Source organism: Dreissena polymorpha, chromosome 10 (assembly GCF_020536995.1).
Source record: "Dreissena polymorpha isolate Duluth1 chromosome 10, UMN_Dpol_1.0, whole genome shotgun sequence".
Classification (NCBI taxonomy): domain Eukaryota; kingdom Metazoa; phylum Mollusca; class Bivalvia; order Myida; family Dreissenidae; genus Dreissena; species Dreissena polymorpha.
In genome coordinates this window covers 89,787,966-89,807,583 of record NC_068364.1, presented here as the reverse complement: position 1 = coordinate 89,807,583, position 19,618 = coordinate 89,787,966, and the positions used below count along the sequence as shown (strand labels likewise).

Genomic DNA, 19,618 nt, shown 5'->3' with positions numbered 1-19,618 from the left:
GTTTATCAAGGGCTCGTTTGTTTGTGTGCAGCTACCTTAAGCTCCAAACGGAGATACAGAAGAATATGGCATTCGTTAATGACAAAAACAAACATGTAATAAAAGAATCTGAGCGGCTGAAAGTACAAATGGAACGAGAAAAACAGATGGCTAAGGCTGCCGCTCTGGCTCAGAAAGAACTTGAAGAAGAAAAAAAAAGGATGCAAGATGACTTAGCATTATTGAAAGGACAGAGGGATCAGATGTTTAAAAATGCAGGTAGGTACGGGATACCGTAAGGGCAAAAGTGGTTACACAAAAAATTCAGAGGGCGACAATGCGATAGTGCGATAGTACGATGGCGACAATGCGATAGTAAGATGACGACAGTGCGACAATACGATGGCGACAGTGCGATAGTACGATGGCGACAATGCGATAATACGCTGACGACAGTACGATAACGCGATAGTACGATGGAAACAATGCGATAATACGATGACGACAGTGCGACAATACGATGGCGTCAGTGCGATAGTACGATGGCGACAATACGATAGTGCGATAATTCGATGACGACAGTGCGACAATACGATGGCGACAGTGCGATATGAGTACAGCATTGTCTCCATCGTACTATCGCACTGTCGCCATCGTATTGTCTACTGTCGCTTAGTCGTCATCGAACTATCGTATTGTCACCATCGTACTATCGCATTGTCGCCATTGTAAATCGCACTATCGCATTGTCGCCCTCTGGATTTTAATGTGTAACCACGTAAGTACTTGGGGTTCAAACCATTTAAACGGGATAACTAAACCTCTTACTCCAGAATTAAAGAATAACATGATTATGAACACTTTCAGAAGGTGCAGGTCGCGATATGTCTGTGGAGGACGACACAACATTTCTTGACGCCGGCATTCGCCCAAGCGCCATCATGGGCGGAGGTGTCGGCATCGCGTTAGAATTTGTTGGGAAAGCCGTCAACTTTTTTACGAGCATGTTCAAAGGAGACAAGAAGAAAGACAGAGTACTTATTATATATTTCGCTTTTAAAAGAAAATACAATCACTACATGGGCAATGTTTAAGGAATTAATCAGAAGTACTGCAAAAATCATAGAGGAAAGAATGAAGAAAAATTAACAATTAAAAAAAAGATATACACATGAAATAACACAAATTATTGCTACCTGATAATACATTTAAGAATGCGTTCCTAAACAAAAATAAGTTGTGTTTAAAATGGACGCGGAGGAATAAAAATACTAATGTTATTAATTGTTTGCAAAGTTTATTCATTTGTTCTTTATTGAAGTACAAGGAGCTCATGAAGGGATACCAAGCCGCAGAAGAAAACGTACATCGAGCACAAAAAGAAAGGAGAGATGTCGTAGAGCGTGTGAACGAGCAAAGGAAAGAAGCGCACCAACGTCTCGCCAAAATGAAGGAACTCAGTATACAACAATGTACGTAAGCAATGGCGTGAGCAGTTGTTGATTTTATTGGTTATTTAAATCAGTTTTTTGTATTACTGTAAACAATATTTTAGACGTGTTTAGGCGCCAAATTTATCAAATTATAGCTAAATATACCTAGTAAACGTTTAAGTTGATAAAGAGAAAGCGAAAAATACGAGGAAGTCGTATTGAAGTCAACATACTATTTTTGAAAATGAAATCTTTGAATATAGAGGTAAAATCACATCGACGTTCGGTAAATTTGAACATGTGTTTTTCTTTGTATCAACCGCACATAATGGTTTAATTGCACGTCGTCTTGATTATGCAACTTCTTATTTCTAGCTGGTCTAGGAAACGTCGAAAGTCTCCGCGAAGCTTCGCTCCATCTCGGGGACGTGGACCGCCAGTTTACGAGAATCATTCAGTTTTGGGAGAACATGGCTGCTATTCTCAAGTACCTGAAAGAAGATGTCAGGGCGGGGGAAGTTTACCTGAAGAAAATTGAAAACGAAAAATACGCTGAACGGTTCAAGAAGTCTATCAGTAGGGCCGAAAAGGTATTTCATTTTGTCATGTTCTCTGAAAGATACAACATGGATACGAAACCTTATACACCTGTATGAATGTTTACTGACAAAAGATGAATAATTTTTAGTAGTGTTTTTATTTATTTTACAAAAGTCTGCAGGTTATTGAATAACTATTATATGGTAATATAGATATATTATGGTCACAGGACTGGCAGTTCTTTGGCAAGATATGCAGCGACTACGTCCAGGAAAGTGATACGGAACTCAGGGCACTCTACAACTTCCTGTCCTCGCCCATCGACCATATGTCTAAATCAGACAGAACAACGAGGAAGAAGGCTCTAATATCTTCCATAGAAGCGGACATCGACTCGGCTTATGGGGAGGACAATTAACCCATTTATGCCTAGTGGACTCTTCCATCCTTTTAAATCGGATCAATTTATTTCGAAAATTAGGGATGTCTAGTATATTTATTTCTATATTTAGAATATTTCTTACAGTAATTCCTTTCGGCAAATAGCGCAGACCCTGATGAGACGCCGCTTCATGCGGCGTCTCATCAGGGTCTACGCTGTTTGCCAATGCCTTTTTTCTAGACGCTAGGCATAAATGGGTTAACGTTTGTAATTCAACCTATAGATGTTTAATGTAATCTTTTTTGCTTATTTTTAACAATTGATATATATTGTACATACAGTTTCTCATTATGATCAATATTATTTTTGATATTTTCTTTTTTTTTGTATTTTGATGTCTAATTACCTTTTAATATTGTTTTCATGTTTTCCGACAGGCTGTATCACTCAATATTTATAAATGACAGTGACTATTTTCACAAGCGTTTGTTTTCCTCTGTCACTGATCTCGATTAATCACCGTATTAGTATGAATTTATGAATTTAGGAAAGTTATAACGTTTTATCGGTGTTACATGACTGATATCAGTTCGGAAACAGTATTCCATATTTGTACGTGTATTTTTACAATGTATTCTTTTTAAATACCTAAAGGTTATTAATTAAAATCCATAACATTGATGCTTTTTTCTTTAAAAAATGTTTGTATTCGTGTTTTATCATATATGTACTTTATGTATATAACATGTGTATTTCTCAATAAAACATGTATCTTGTTGTGATTTTCCCATATTGTGTTAAGGTTAAGAAGGAAAGAGCGCAATTTAACACATTAGGCACAAAACGTTTGTGTTGAGACCAAATGCAATAACAACAAAAGTGGCGTAAGGGCTTTTGTGTTTTGGTCGGTAAGCCGGAACATGTAGAGTTGGTAATGGGCCGGGATTCATCTGGTTTATTTTCAGACGACCTAACTGGCCAACACAATTCGTTTGATTGACCACTTATGAGAAAATGTGTTTGTGATTACCGTATAAATTGAGAAGGCGAATGCCGCATCCGGTTTTTCTTGGTTGAAACTATGTTGAACAGTTGGTATTATCAATCTCAGAGTTGTATAAAAACTAAAGCCATAAATGAAATTGACAAAACGATAAAACGATATGCTGTAATGGTAGACATCAACTACCATATAGGGACGCTGAGGTTAGATCAGGATTTTATCGAGAGCTTTTGTCTATTGTAGACCATCATTGACCATAACTAAATTAATTATAAAGGCAAGTGTTGTATCGTGAAAACTGTGCGTTCATTTAAATAAAATGTTTATCTGAACACAGCGTTTAATGAGATTACTGATTTTGTGAGCATAATAAGCGAGTCAAGTCAGGCATCTGTTCAGCGGTAATACAAAAAAACGGTATAGAACTTAATCTGTTGAAGTGAAAACAAGCAGGTTAAACTGGTTTAATTACCAAGATTGACACTAGTTTGAAGCAATATAACATATTAACTTTGTATTTATACTAAAATAAACAAGTACCCCGTTGTATTTAAGTATATGTTGTATATTTGAATTACGTCACATATGAATAAACAAATGGCTTTGTGAATAAAATTTCCAATTATACATATTCACATCATTAACATACAACTAGTTTGATATTAATAGAAACAGTGCATGTTTCCTATTGATTTACTATGATAACACATTTATATTGGTAGGTTGTTTTAGTCTGACAATGTAAACTCAACAAATACTCAACAAAAAAACGTTAACTTTTAAAATCAATCAAATGTTGTCCAGACAAATGAAATAAAATCCATTTGACATATTTTTTTTTTACAAATGTCTTTCCGTTATTTTATCCAAATAACCCATGCTTATATTTAGATTTCAGCGCGTTCTACATAGCAAGCGGCTTACATGTTTGATATATATAGACAACAGCAGCCAGGTATGCATATCATTTTTATATGGTTCGCTGGCGATCACTCTACTCGCTATCACTAGACTCGCCCATTTACTTATATTTATTTATAACACTTATTAGTCATGGGATTTATCGCCGTGGAGTAAGATACATACATATGAAACGAATACGCTTTATAATCCAAGTGCGAACATCTTAATGTTATACATACCGCCGGTTTAAAGCATGCAATATTGGCATACTACTACTACTACTACTACTACTACTACTACTACTACTACTACTACTACTACTACTACTACTACTACTACTACTACTACTACTACTACTACCACTACCACTACCACTACCACTACCACTACCACTACCACTACCACTACCACTACACTACTACTACTACTACTACTACTACTACTACTACTACTACTACTACTACTACTACTACTACTACTACTACTACTACTACTACTACTACTACTACTACTACTACTACTACTACTACTACTACTACTACTACTACTACTATTACTACTACTACTTATACTACTACTGCTACTCGTACTACTACTACTACTTCTACTGCTACTACGACTGCTACTTCTTCTTCTACTACTTCTACTACTACTTGCACCACTACCACCACCACCACAACCACAGAAAATATAATCTAAATATAGTATAATTCGCCGACACGCTACTGGTAATTTATTTTTCTAACCGATGATTGCAAAACGGAACTAATTTAAACAAAATTACAGTAGTTTCCAAGTGCAGAAACCAAAAATAGGTTTATAAAACCGAAGCTAAACATATTTTCCAACTGCAGAAACCACGTAGCCTGCACAACATATTTAACCCGAGCAACACTACGTAAGAAAACAAGAGGAAAACACATTCCATTTAAATATTGGTTACACCCAAATATTATTTAATTCATACAATTGCCTATTTGGGTTTCCTAATAAATTTTAGGGAGATATGTTTGTTGTTTATCTGTTATATGGCGATTAGACTCCTATATATAACACTGTTATTTATTGCAATCGAACTGAATCAGGTGTTTGTGTTTATTTTCATAATCTTCTTCCTTAAACCATACAATTGTATGAACGTGCAAATACAGGGAAGTTGTATCCTTTGTGTCAATAACTTTCTAAAATAAATGGTATTTCATGGAACATTAGTAACCTATAAACTCAGCATGTTTTTTTTACCATTTTAAACTTATAATATTTGTTTTGTAAACGCATAGATAGGACATTGCGGATCATAAATAACATAGCAATTATTTTGCTACAGATTAGCAAGTGAACATTCTAACAGAGGTTATAAAGGATCTAATTTATTCAAAAATAAAACCATATGATAAAACTGATACAACGATACAGTATAAAAAAGGAACAATAGGAAAAACATTCACCGACGGTGAAGTCACACCAATATTTTTAACTCGTACATTTTCGACCATATTTTTTTTATATTATAAAGTGATGTGTATGAAATTACCTTAAAATTCAAAAGGTGGATCTAGATAAAATGCTTGTTAACAAAGCTTTCGTAGCTTCAATGTCAACCTGAACAACTCGATTTGTGTGAAAACTGGTTTTCTTATGCATACTGAAAACTTTTTAATATACAGCACTTATTGGTAATGGATATTTACCGCCGTTGAATTAGCTTTACATACCGAATGCACCTCTTCAAGTGGGTCAGACTTCAGTAAATACTAGTAACAAACAAAATTGAGATTATATATTTAATGCGGATTAGAATGACACACGACTGGCAAGTAAATTTACGGAGTATATGATGCTGCGGTGAATACTGTTGTTGTTTTTGTTGCTGCTGCTCCTCCTTTCTCTATTACTACTAATACTTCTACAAGAACAACGACAATAACAACAACAACTACTAGTACTACGTTTGCTACTTGTACTCCACCTAGTAGGTTTTGTAGCTGTTGCTGTTCCTTCTACTATTATTAATACTACTTCTACAACAACAACGACAATAACATCAACTACTTTTAGTACTACTTCTGTGACTACTACTCCACTTAATAGTATTATAACTAGTACTACTTCTTCGGGTTTAAGTGATATTATAATATGTTCCTTTAATAAATATTTTAAATTCTAGAAAAGGCTTATTAAGCCCAAGTCTCACTATTGCCGGTAGAGCCCCGGTCCATCCCGGTTTGCTAACGCCGGCGAGAACCGGGCTAATGCGTAGACATTTTTTAACGAGGTCGCACCATTTCCCGGTGCCGCACCGGTTGAAGCCGGTCAACAACCCGGCAGAGTCCCGGTCAACCCCGGACAAGCTACGGTTTATCCCGGTGAAGCCCCGGCAGAGCCACGGTTGTCGCCGGTAATGCCCAGGTGGAGCCCCGGTGAAAGCCGGCAGCCTCCGCGCCGGTCGTTACCGGTCCTTCCCTGTGACTCCCGGTTCATCCCTAGGGTATTAAACATTTTAATACTTTCCCGGTGGAGCCCCGGTTGTCCCCGGTCGTCCACGGTTTATCCCGGTCGTCCCCGGTGGAGCCCCGGTTCATCCCGGTGGAGCCCCGGTTCATCCCAGTAGATCCCGGATCATGCAACGGGGCTCCACCGGGATACCACCGGCGACAACCAGGGAGTTGCCGTAGCTCTGCCGGGGTCTGTATGGGCCCCGGTGGAGCTACGGTGCCGTCCCGGTTTTTCCCGGTGCCCTGCCGGTTTTTCCCGGTGCCGCACCGGTCGTTGCCGGTCCTTCCCGGTGGCTCCCGGGTCATCCCTGATGTATTTAACATTTTAATACTTTCACGGTGGAGCCCCGGTTGTTCCCGGTCGTCCCCGGTTTATCCCGGTCGTCCCCGGTGGAGCCCCGGTTCATCCCGGTGGAGCCCCGGTTCATCCCGGTAGATCTCGGATCACGCACCGGGGCTCCAACGTCATCATAGTAAGAATGGTCCTTTAACGATAAAATAAAACCTGATGCACGCGAATCGTGTAAGCGACTGTTCATTTATAGACTCGACGCATGCAAATCGAAACTAAAAGTAAGTTAATTTCACCGAAATCGAAAGTATTGCCCAACTGCAGAAAGCGCGCAGACTGCACGTAATATATAACACCGCGAATCGCTCGACAAAGGCAGCCGGGATGTTCGATATTCTTTCTACATTTCTGACTGTACGAATTTTATTTGCAGTTCTGAAATCCGGAATGGCTAGCGACGCAACGCCGACGGTAAGATGGCTCTTGATTTTTTATTATTGTGTTGCAATTTTAGTAAATGGTGATTCAAATACAGGTACTGTACATTGTCGTAATAATATATATGTTTCAGGAGGGCATAGTTTCTGTAAAGGTATCAATGATGAAATTATGTTTTTGACAGCGGTGTTAATATAGCATTATGTAAAGGGAAGATCTAGCTTCATTTATGGATTGCTGAATAAGCGTGTGTACTACTGTGGCAACTCTTAAAGCCACATACCTTGAAATGAAAGTAAATTTAAGTATAAATATTAAAGAAACATATTTTATCTATGCCAATTAGAATATATCTGGTGGTGAGAAGGTAGAATTCCGTCTTTTTTGCGCTTTAAAACTTAAAAATAATCGCGTTTGTCGAAAAGGACGTATACGTCTAGAAATCCTACTTTCGGTTTTAAAAGCGGTACCGTTTGAAAAATAATAAATTACTTGCTAACTAGGCTATAAATTTAATTTTATCTATGGCAATTAGAATATATCTGGAGCTTAAAAGGTAGATATCCGTCTTTTTTGCGCTTTAAAACTTAAAAATAATCGCGTTTGTCGAAATGGACGTAAACCGTATAGAAATCCTAATTTCTGTTTTAAAATTTAACAAAATAATACATTAAAGGGATCTTTTCACGCTTTGGTAAATTGACAAAATTGAAAAAAGTTGTTTCAGATTCGCAAATTTTCGTTTTAGTTATGATATTTGTGAGGAAACAGTAATACTGAACATTTACCATGGTCTAATAGAGCCATTATATGCATCTTTTAACGATTTTAAAACCTAAAAATTATAAAGCGTTGCAACGCGAAACGATTGAATAATTTGGAGAGTTCTGTTTTTGTCGTTAAATTTTGTGAAACTACGAAGATTGCTTATATAAGGTATAAAATACGTTCAGCCTGTGTACTCGGCGGAATAGCTCAGTAAGCTTAAGCGTTTTTACTTCAGGACTCTGGCAGGTCTCCAGGGGTCACAGGTTCGAAACCTGGTCCGGGCAATGTTCTTTTCCTTTTTTTAATTTTATTCATGATTTTTTACTAGAGCTTTTACGATCCAATGTTTACATTTATCGATATAAAGCATTTAATGAATAAGTTAAAAAATGCCAAAATCTGTGAAAAGGCCCCTTTAATTGCTAACTAGGCTATAGATTTAATTGTATCTATGCCAATTACAATATATCTTGTGGTAACAAGGTACAAATCCGTCTTTCTTTGCGCTTTAAAACTTACAAATAATCGCGTTTGTCGAAATGGATGTATCCGTATAGAATAAAAAAAGAAAAGTACTTGCTAACTTGGCTATATATTTAATGACAATTTTGCACACTTTCAAATTGCATCTATATGTGATTATTAACGTTTCAGCATGACACAGTACTAAAGTAACGATGGGTTCGAGTAAATGAGGTTTTCATACGTACATATTTAAAGTATGGGGTCATTTATCGGTAATAAGGGGGGAAATTGTATTACCATGAATGATTATGCATCTTGTGTAAGAAACCATAATCAAGGTAACTTAATCAAACTATATCTCAGGAAAAAAATGGTTGACTTGGTTGTTATGTCCGTTTTATTGGATATTCGTGTATCCATCCGCTTTCAGGCCGATATGGAGGATTTTGTTTCTCGTCAAATGTCACGGAAAGGGTAATAAAGTATGTGTGTCCGCTAAGAAACGACTGCTGATTTTAATTCGCCCTTATTCAGACGTATTCTATCGTAATCCTCCCCAGCTTTTCGATTAAAAGATATGTCACAATTCAAGTTCAAAGCAAAAGCATGTTCATATTCATTTCACTACTTCGTAAACAATGGAAGGAGTTTAACGCAAGTTCGTTTTACATGGTTGGGCAAAGGTCAAGGTCGCAATTCAATGTAAATATATCAAGATTGTTGCTATTCATGACTACCATTGGCCATGACGGTCTTAAGTGTAATTTGCGGATTATAAATATGAAAGTCAAGTCAAATGTCAAGGAGTTTTCAGATTTAAAGTGTCTAAACGACTATACGAATATAAGTATTATTGTATTTTCATATTAATATTCCCTATGACCAGATACAAATGCAAGTGGTGTAATTTACAACGCTCATCAACCGAAGGTCAATGTCACGATTTAAGGTCAAATCCAAATATTTTCGTTTCCGCTACATAACATATTACACATAGACGATGCAACGCTGTGTACATCCCCTGATTGTCGATTTGCCGGTTAAGTTCACAAGTCAATTCCAAAGGTCAACGCTCTTTTGTTTCCGCTCTATATTCCATTGTATTTTGCATGTTTGTATTACCAATACGATTCTAAAATTATTATTATTATAACTATCATTATAATTATAATTATTATTATAGTTAGCTCATCTGAGCACAACCTACTCATGGTTAGCTTTTGTGATCTCCCTTTAGTCCGTCGTTTGTCGTAAGTCTTGCGCCACGCGTCGTTATCGTGTGTCGTCAATGTTCACATGGTTACTATAGAGGTGACAGTTATTGTTCAATCTTCGTACAACTTGGTTAGAACATTTGTCTTTATGAGATTTTGACCGAGTTTGAATCTGGAGCACATGACGTTAAACACTTTTTCATTATGCCAATTAAAAATGTTGTAAACACTATAGAAAATACATTAAAAAAAATCAAAACTTCATGAAACTTGGGCGACTTTGATGTGTTTTAATAATATTTCGGCTAAGTTTGAAAACGATATCGGTCTGTTATAAAACAAGTCGCCACGTATCGGGGCAGTTTTCCATTAATGGCTAAAGTGGAACCTTGTTTAAAGTCTTGAAGAGACATTTTTGATGCAATCTTAGACAAAGTTTCTCAGAACAATTGTTCTCGCCCGAGTTCTAAAATGGTTCAGGTTCGTTAAAAACGTGTCCGCCTGGGGGATGTATTTTCTTTTACAGCTGTATTGAAATGTTGTTACCCTTTAGAGGTAAATGTTTTTATCCAATCATCATGAATCTTGCTCAGAACAGTATTATTATTATTATTTTTATTTTCATTTTTCGGTTTCTTCTCAGTCTACTTCTTCTTCTTCTCATTGCTATTATTATTCGTGTTATTATACTACATAGGCTTCCAATACTCTCGAGAAGCAGGCGATGGTACAGACGATAGCGGCCATAGAGCTGTATCATGCACAACGCGAGGTGGCCAACTATCTGGAGCTGGCCTATCTGAACCTGGCGGATCACCCTGATGTCGCCAGAGAGGTTCTCATCATCAATTTTGTTCACAAAAGCGAAACAAACAACAACAACGTTTTCATGATTCTTTGGAAAATTGCAATATTTCTACGTATCACGGTATGTTTTATCCGTTTACGTCTTATTCTGATTAAATCTTCCACATGTTTATAATTTTTGACTGACAGGTTCGGATGACGGCACATGCGGCGCGGTCACAGCACCTGCTGACGTCGGGCTTGATGAAAAAGTTCACAGTGACTGCTGGTCACATAATCAAGACCATGATTCCGATGATTTTGGACGCCGTAGATTTACAGGCATGTTATACAAATGGTTTGCATGTTTGATGAAATCATATAATTCGTTGCTTTTGTAGTTTTCTTTTGCAGTTTATGTTTATCGTAAAGTAAGTGTTTAATTTACATCGTATAAATTTACATTAAGAAATAAAACTATTTATTGCTAGCACGATTCAACCAATTTCCTTGCGTAACTGCGCAATATAGTATACAATATAATGGATGCATATTTTCAGAACTCATTATTTGCCCACATAAAGTCACATATAAATAACTATCTCACTTCTTGAGTTCGCCACAAGCCACCAACTCACTCTGGTTAATACGCATCACCCACAAAGAACCGCCCAGAACAGCAAAACGGGCAAGTACACATTCTGATCGATTTCTTTCTGGCACCTCAACGGTTCAAGTTCAGCATCAACAATCAAAACACAAGAATGTGTACTGTTGCAGATCATCAAGCTGAAGTTAAAGAACAAACTCATCACCATGAACCACAAATTTTATTTTAAGTGAAAAAATTAACTGCGATAGCAGAGGCATTTCAAACACAGATGGATGATAAGATTGAAGTCTTGAACATCCTCAACAATTAAATCGACATCATCACAAACCACACCAAGGAAGTCCTGCTGTCGTCAGACAAAGAAGTCCGCGGAAGAAATATGTTTAAGAACAAGCCATTGGTGACGAGCGTGATCATGGACCTATGAGACAAAAGCAGGGAGAAGTACTCCAGCTAGGACTCTAGGTCACAGAACCAGAAGATCAACAAGGAGGACGAAGATGAAAGAAACCAAAAAGGTGTGGATTTAGGAGTAATGTAACAGCATTGACCAACAGTAACCACAGGCAGCAGTAAGGCAGCCTACAGTACCCTTAAGACCCTTTGCGAAAACCAGTAAGCCCAAATGTAGTGTTATATAAGACGCTGACGGGAACATCCAGACCGAGAATGTCGCATTTCTGAACAGGTGGACTGAATACAGCTGCGACTTTTATAACTACCCCCATCGACCCGACGCCAGTCTCATTTAGTACAATTCTAAAACAGAAGCGGATAATGAAAGTCTGAAGATAATAATTGATGTGGCGGGTGAGGCAGTGCGCAGTCTGACAGAAAATAAATCTCCGGGTTGGACAATGTCCATTCTGAGCTGTTTAAGAAAGGAGAAGAGATAATGCTTGCACTTTGCCAGAATATCTGGGAGGAGAAGTGACCCAAAGCGTAGGACAAGTCTCTAGTTATTCTGCTACCGAAACAGGCAATTTTTGGTTGTGCAAGAACTACCGCACCATAACCCTAAAACGCATAGTGCGCTCCACAAGGTCATTCTATATATCATCCCCGACCGAAGGAACCATAAGCCCGAGGTGAAGCTGGCAGAAGACAGGCTGGATTCTGAGCAGGGTGAAGCACAGTTGTACAGACCTTCAACTGCAGAGTCATCCGCTGAGAAACGACTAAGAATTGCCATGGTAACCGCAGCGATGGCAGACTGAGCAAGCTGTTGAAAAGCATCTTTATCAGCTTACCCACTCGCAGGCTCTAAAAGTCCCTCGTAGTCTTCATCCTACTCTATGGCTGCGAGATCTGAACGCGTTACAGGGTCACAGGCCGAAGGATTCATGCCTATGAGCATAAGTGTTTCTGAAGACTGCTCAGCATCTCCTACATTTATCACAAGACCAACGAGTACGTCAGAACCGCGACAGCTGCATTGGTTGGCTCTCAAGAATCCCTTTTGACGCTAGTTAAAAGACGATAGCTGGCTTGGTTTAAACACGTCACCAGGTACGACTCACTGTGAAAGACTGTGCTTCAGGGATCGCTAGATAGAGGTCATCAGAGGATCTATGATGATGATGATGATGATGATGATGATGATGATGATGATGATGATATAACTATAGACTCTGAGGAACTTGTTTTCTTTTTCAGGATCGAGATATCATTATTGACGCCTTTGGTCAGATTATCCAAAATGCTGAGTCCATGAAGAAGGAATCAGAAGACACGAGGTCGAGGTATGCATCTCTGACAGAGAAAAACTGAAAAAGCGATTAACGCAAGATAGTTGGGGCTTATTTATCATTAGTTTAAAGTATTTGAAATTATTCTTCTGGACTGTCAATGAAATTAAGAGAAAAGCGGACACTGGACCGCACTGGATGTTATTTTGTCCCTTGGAAGGAAACAACATGCTTAAACCAATGAAAATAAATATCGATGCTTAATTATAGAAATGGCCGCTATTCAACGCTTCATATAACATCAACATTAAAGTGAGCATATTGATAGCAGTGATAATTACTAAAATAGTGGGGGTTCATTAACATAAGTGTGTATATTTGCAGCTACCTTACTCTCCAAACAGAGGTTCAAAGGAATATGGCATCCGTTAATGACAGAAACAAACATGTCGTCAAAGAAAGCGAGCGGCTCAAGCTAGAAATGGAACGACAAGAACAGATGGCCAGGGCTGCATCACTGGCTCAGAAAGAACTTGAAGAAGAAAAGAAAAGGATGGAAGAAGACTTAGAAACCTTGAAAGGACAGAGAGATCGAATGTTTCAAGTTGCAGGTAGGAAGTGCAATATAATGTGCAGTAAAATGAGCATGATATGGAGTTTGAGTTATTGATGCGTTTTACAGATGACGAAATTTTTATAATTTTAAAAAAATGTCCGAACATTTATTAGCTCAGACTGTTTAAAAGTGTTAACCAATCTGTCTTGTGTTATATATATTTTTATCGATTTCTATACGCCGTACATTTGTGTTAATTTGTCGTACACTGTCAGAGGGTGCAGGTCGCGATATGTCAGTGGATGACGACACAAATTTTCTGGGCGACAGCATTCGCCCAAGCGCTGCAATGGGCGGTGGCTTCGGAGTCGTGTTAGAGGTTGTCGGGAAGGCAGTAAACTTTTTCACTAGCATGTTTAAAGGAGACAAGAAGAAAGACAGGGTAAGTCATATATTCTGTGTCATTTAAAATAAATGAATGTTGATGTGTTTTAAATATGAATACAGGAGTAGTTAAGGTATTCAGGCTGAATACACGCGGATCCGAAGTGACACTACAATTAAAAATTTTAGGACAGCAATGACGGCTAACGCTTGAACAAGACTTCGTTGTTCTTTGTAAAACGTTTAAAAGTTTGTACTGCAGTTCATAGAAATATCAACCGATGGTGCGTGCATTGTGTCTATCTACTGCATTCACTCTATTCTAACTTATGATTCGAATATAAGACAATGAAACACATGTCAATATCTATTGCAAACTTTGTTTGGCTGAACGTGGCCTTAGTAAAACACGTAAAACCATGTGTGCAAATGTTAAGTTTCACATAATTGTAATATACTAATTTGGTGATTTTCTTAACGTTTGGGCGTCTGCGAACGCTGATGACCTCAAAAATGGTGTGCCATCTAAAAATGAGTGAAATATTTTTTTCCAGAAAGTGTTTTGTTTATATTTAAAGTACAAAGAGCTAATGAAGGGATACCAAGCGGCAGAAGACAACGTGCACAGGGCACAGCAAGAACGCCGAGGTGTCGTAGAACGTATGCATGCGCAAAGGAAAGAAGCGCATCAGCGTCTGGCAAAAATGAAAGAACTCAGCATGCATCATGGTATAAGGGGTTGCTGTATTTACAAGTAACGTAATTTATGTACTTTTATTTATTTTTAGAAAACTTTCCCGAGCTGATTTAGTGTACGTTTCTTATTAAGTAAACTTTTCATCGTTGAGAACAATACAAAAGGTAAGTCGGTCAAGAGATTGGGATTTATCGCCTAACTCGAAGGGCTGTTATGACAGTATGCTCTCAAAATATGTTTTGAACAAATGTTTACCCGGACATTAAAATTATGTAAACATATTGCAAAGGTATTGGCTGGTAATTCATTTTTTGCATGTTTAAGTGTTATTAGTATGGTAACATAAAAAGTTAGTAAACAGCTACGTAATAGTATAATCTCATTATTTCAGCTGGTCTTGGAAATGTCGAAAGTCTCAGGGAGGCCTCGCTACATCTCGGGGACGTGGACCGTCAGTTCACGAGGATCATTCAGTTCTGGGAGAACATGGCTGCTACACTTAAGTACTTGAAAGAGGATGTAAGGTCCGGGGAAGTTTACTTGAAGAAAATTGAAGACGAGAGATACTCACAACGGTTCAAGAATTCCATCAGTAGGGCCGAAAAGGTATTTCTTGTTGTCATGTTCTTTGAAAATAGCAATATGAAAACTGAACCTGAAAACCCTTTATGGCGTGTTTATGTGTTAGACAATATGTATCGTATTTATTTGTATCTGATGCAGTGACAATCGAAAACTAATATTTTTCATGATGTTTAATTTAATTTAACAAATAAGAAAACGAAACATTCAAAACCTTTATGTACGTTTTTATTTGTTAGACACTATTTATCTTTCTTAAATGTATCGTATTTACTGACAATTCCAATTATTTGTTCCAAAATGTTTATTTTATTTGAACAAATATGGAGGTTATCATATGATTATTACATGATAATGTGGACATATTATTATCACAGGACTGGCAGTTCTTTGGCAAGATATGCAGCGACTACGTCCAGGAAAGTGACACTGAAATCATGCACTTGTACAACTTCCTGTCATCGCCTATCGATCACATGTCTAATGCCGACAGAACAGCGAGGCAGACGGCTCTGATATGCTCTATAGAGGCGGACATCGACTCGGCTTTTGGCGAGGAACATTAACGTTATTTTCTTACCGTTGACCTATCGATTGTTTTGTAAATTGTTTGCTTATTTAAAAAAAAAACAATTGGTAATCATGAACGTACATGAACACTTCTCATTATCTGTTTAGTAGTATCGAATGTTTGTATGTCGTTGTTATATAAGGTTTAAGTGTGGTGATTATGATGTCAAACATGCCATATCATAATTTTTTTTAGTTGGTCGCGTAGCGACCAGATAATGTTGTTACTCAAAATTTCAAGTCGGTTCGGCTTATCTACGGAGAGCCTACTACCTGCCACATCCGCGCGAGAAAGAGTTGTATAATTTATGCAACAGGTTTGAGTTCTCGAACTATATTCATTCACAAATGGAAACATTATATGAATATCGTATTAAATGTAATAGTTTCGAACGGAGCTTATATAGAAAAGAATCGATAAACAATGATTGTATTATACATGTCGCGGAAGAGATAGTTTATGAATAAATATTAAAAGTCCACTTTCTGCTGCGTCTTCATGACGTAGTAATTTTGCTCAGCCCATTCATAATCTGATGCTATTAATAGATGCGGCTGCTGATAAACAAGAGAGAGTCCAATTGCACGGGTGATAACAACGCAATAGTATAAGGTTACGCTTATTAATCTGAGGCTATTAATAGATTCGGGAAAACAACGCAATTGTATAAGGTTACGCTTGTTTATATTCTCAATTTTATAAAACGTTGAACATGAGTTGAACAATAACATCAGGGATACGATAGACAACAACAAAAATGCTTCATAAACGCCAAAATCGAATATAACAAACAATGAAATACTGTATAACACGAATGATCTGTTTCGTAACCTCGTTCATGCTTCTACAGCGGGGATATCTGGGAAACGTTCTTTTGTTCTCAATAGCGGCGATCTTTTGTATTTACGGGTGCTAACAACGCAATAGTAGAAGGTTAAGCTTGTTTATATTCACAGTTCTCAATTTATAAAACGTTGGACATGAGTTCACCAATTACTACAGGTATACTATAGACAACCTCAAAAATGCTTTAAACCGCTAAAACCGAAAACGACTAAATAGAACAAGAAATATCTTTGTAAAATGTAGTCGGCGTAAACGCTGACTTTGAAATAAAGTTTGCAATTTACTTTTCTAAATAAATAAATAAAATGAAAACAAAAGTTTAACTATTGTGTTTTTTTCCCTTATAAGTTGCATATTCACCGCACGAAATGTGTGTTGTCAGTGTCAAACCACACATTAGTGTAAGAAGATAAAAACTATACTACGGGAGTGCAAATCATATGTGTCTTCACATGCCTTATTATGAGTATATTTCTTCACCATCGAAATATATCGTATGTTAATGTTTGATTTAAACGCAGTTTTCTTTCGACACATTTAAATCACACTTTCAAAGCCGCGTCATGCGAAAATGGATCTTATGCGTTTCGACCAGCGTTTCTTAAACTCAACATGTGCATTTGCGCAGTCTGGTCAGAGGCAATGCTGTTCGCTATAAAATCACTCAATATGTTATGGTCTCAATATGTATCTCCTGACCAGACTGAGAGATGAGCAGACTGAGTGGGCTATATATTTATATGATGGGCGCATATGAAATAAGACCCACTTTCGCCAATCGGGACTCCTCGGACAATTCCGCCATAACGGCGATCGTCTCTCGGGTGTATTTGGTGGAAGGATATGTCTAACGCCTCTAGGCGGAAGATATTACACCGAAAATATAGTTCGGGTTACACAACATTAAATTTGCACTAAATTAACTGATAATATAGATATAGAAGGACCAATATCTCTGAGGAGTAATATAATAGAATATTTGTTTCTGTTATTGTTATACATTAGTTGTCATTACATACAAAATATTCAAATGTTAATTAAATGTTTAGAAAGCCAATTAGTTGTTTCTTGAAGTGTAAACAACACCATTATTCAAACTTAAAGAACCAGTATTTCTTAAATTGCATTAATTATCGGTACAGTATTGCGGATGTTTTGCAGGGCGACAAACTTTTAGATTTAATCCATATGTTTAGGTTTTATACCATAAACAATCGTACAACACTGTACAGTGGTACAGGGAAAACTCTTCGGTGTAATATAAGAAATAGTAAAATCCACTTAGATCCCCCACCCCCCCCCCCAAAAAAAAAAAACAACATTATAGTGACAAGCCAGGAAGTCACAAACTGTATACAGACAAAAGCCATATGGCTCTCAGTGGGGTTTACTATTACCAGTATTGAGACACCTAAAGGGTTTCGCAGGATGGAATAAGTGGAGAGCTTGATTGAATTTGAAAAACAATTCTTTCTGTGCAACCATACAGTACTTCTGGCAGATATTTTTTATATTTTAGCCTAGGCAACTTAATTCCAGATGCTGTTATTCTGGCCAGGCCGATACTCTTTAGCTGGGCAACCAAAACACTAAATATGGTCAACTGTGCAGGCAACAATTGTAACTAGAAGTGGCGCGGCAGAGGCCGACGCGTATCCCCATTCCGCATGTTTGACCCAGTAAGCATTTTAATGAACCTCGTGGTGAATATAATGGATCAGCCCTGTTTTAGCCTTAAGTGTAAATTGGTTATTCCAATACTGTGGAGACACCAATAACACCTATAAACAAATTAAGAATACAGTTTTTTATGCCCCCAGTAGGGTGGCATATAGTTTTTGAACTGTCCGTCAGTCTGTCTGTCTGTTCTTCCGTCTGAAAACTTTAACATTGCCCTAACTTTTGCAATATTGAAGATAGCAACTTGATATATGGCATGCATGTGCAACTCAAGTAGCTGCACATTTTGAGTGGTGAAAGGTCAAGGTCACATAAAGGTCAAATATATGGCTTTAAAGCGGCGCAATAGGGGGTATTGTGTTTCTGACAAACACATCTCTTGTTTTTATTTGAAAAACCAAAGACATTGTTGGAATTTGACTTATTTAAGGCATCGTGTATACATTTTAAAACTCAATTTTCCACAATATGAAACAACTTTTTTAAAAGGCACCAATAAAAGCTCCTCCATCCCCTATGCACGCTAAACCAAGAATCAGTTTTTTATAAGATTATCCTTCAAAATGGGCAAAAGTCCGGGGCAATACTGTCAAAAGGCCCTTTAACAACTCTTGTGACATGCAGCTGTAGTCTATTTTCTTTGTATTTTTTTTTTACAGCGAAACACATAATGGCATCATCATAGATGTATAGCTCAGAATTCATTTTATACTAAATAAATATGTTATGTGGTCTTATTTATACAAAATAACCTGGATATTTATGAAAAAACACCATCTCCCTGTAAAGAGAGATGGCATTTGTTCGCCATAAACATTTATATATTCAGTAAATTGTAAGCAACAAACATAAAAAATTCAGTCCCCCAGTCATCGAGTTTTTAAAGAGTTCAACTTTGCTTAAGTAATAATGCATCAATGTTGATTCTAACAAAAAAAGGGTAGTCATTTATGCTTAAACAGTTCTGCTTTCCAGAAGCAAGGACGTCAAACACAAACTTTAAACCATTTATAGTCTTAATTATTAAACAAGAGGGCCATGATGGCCCTTTATCGCTCCACTGCTGAAAAAAAGGCTGAAACAAATATTCTCGGCATGTGCAAATACTTAAATATAGGCCCTATTTAAGCACATGTACACTTTTGTGACCCCCTGGGCTGGGTCACATTTAACCCCAGGGGCATAATTTGAGCAAACTTTGTAGAGGACTACTATATCTCACTACATACAAAATGTGGTAGCCCTAGGTCCTAGAGTTAAGGACAAGAATATTTTTAAAGTTTTCACAAAATAAGCAAGATAT

General features: G+C 37.3%; 2 protein-coding genes across 5 annotated transcripts in view; both read left to right on the top strand.

Annotated features, from left to right (window-relative positions):
- Window positions 1-3,111, top strand: part of LOC127848219 (uncharacterized) — an 8,294-nt gene extending 5,183 nt beyond the window's left edge. For all 4 annotated transcript variants that reach the window (XM_052380541.1, XM_052380544.1, XM_052380543.1 and 1 more), the window contains 5 exons: window positions 32-258; window positions 847-1,013; window positions 1,301-1,451; window positions 1,788-2,002; window positions 2,182-3,111. In XM_052380541.1, coding sequence (XP_052236501.1) covers window positions 32-258; window positions 847-1,013; window positions 1,301-1,451; window positions 1,788-2,002; window positions 2,182-2,370 — 949 coding nt within the window. In that variant the 3' untranslated portion in view covers window positions 2,371-3,111. The remainder of the gene's footprint in view (window positions 1-31; window positions 259-846; window positions 1,014-1,300; window positions 1,452-1,787; window positions 2,003-2,181) is intronic.
- A 4,178-nt stretch (window positions 3,112-7,289) lies between these two features.
- On the top strand, window positions 7,290-16,958 carry LOC127848212 (uncharacterized). The gene is made up of 9 exons (XM_052380532.1): window positions 7,290-7,498; window positions 10,610-10,747; window positions 10,909-11,040; window positions 12,968-13,053; window positions 13,384-13,610; window positions 13,831-13,997; window positions 14,518-14,668; window positions 15,028-15,242; window positions 15,596-16,958. Exons 1-9 carry the CDS (start codon window positions 7,412-7,414, stop codon window positions 15,782-15,784), a joined length of 1,392 nt encoding a protein of 463 aa, XP_052236492.1. The 5' UTR covers window positions 7,290-7,411; the 3' UTR covers window positions 15,785-16,958.
- The last annotated feature ends 2,660 nt before the right edge of the window (window positions 16,959-19,618 follow it).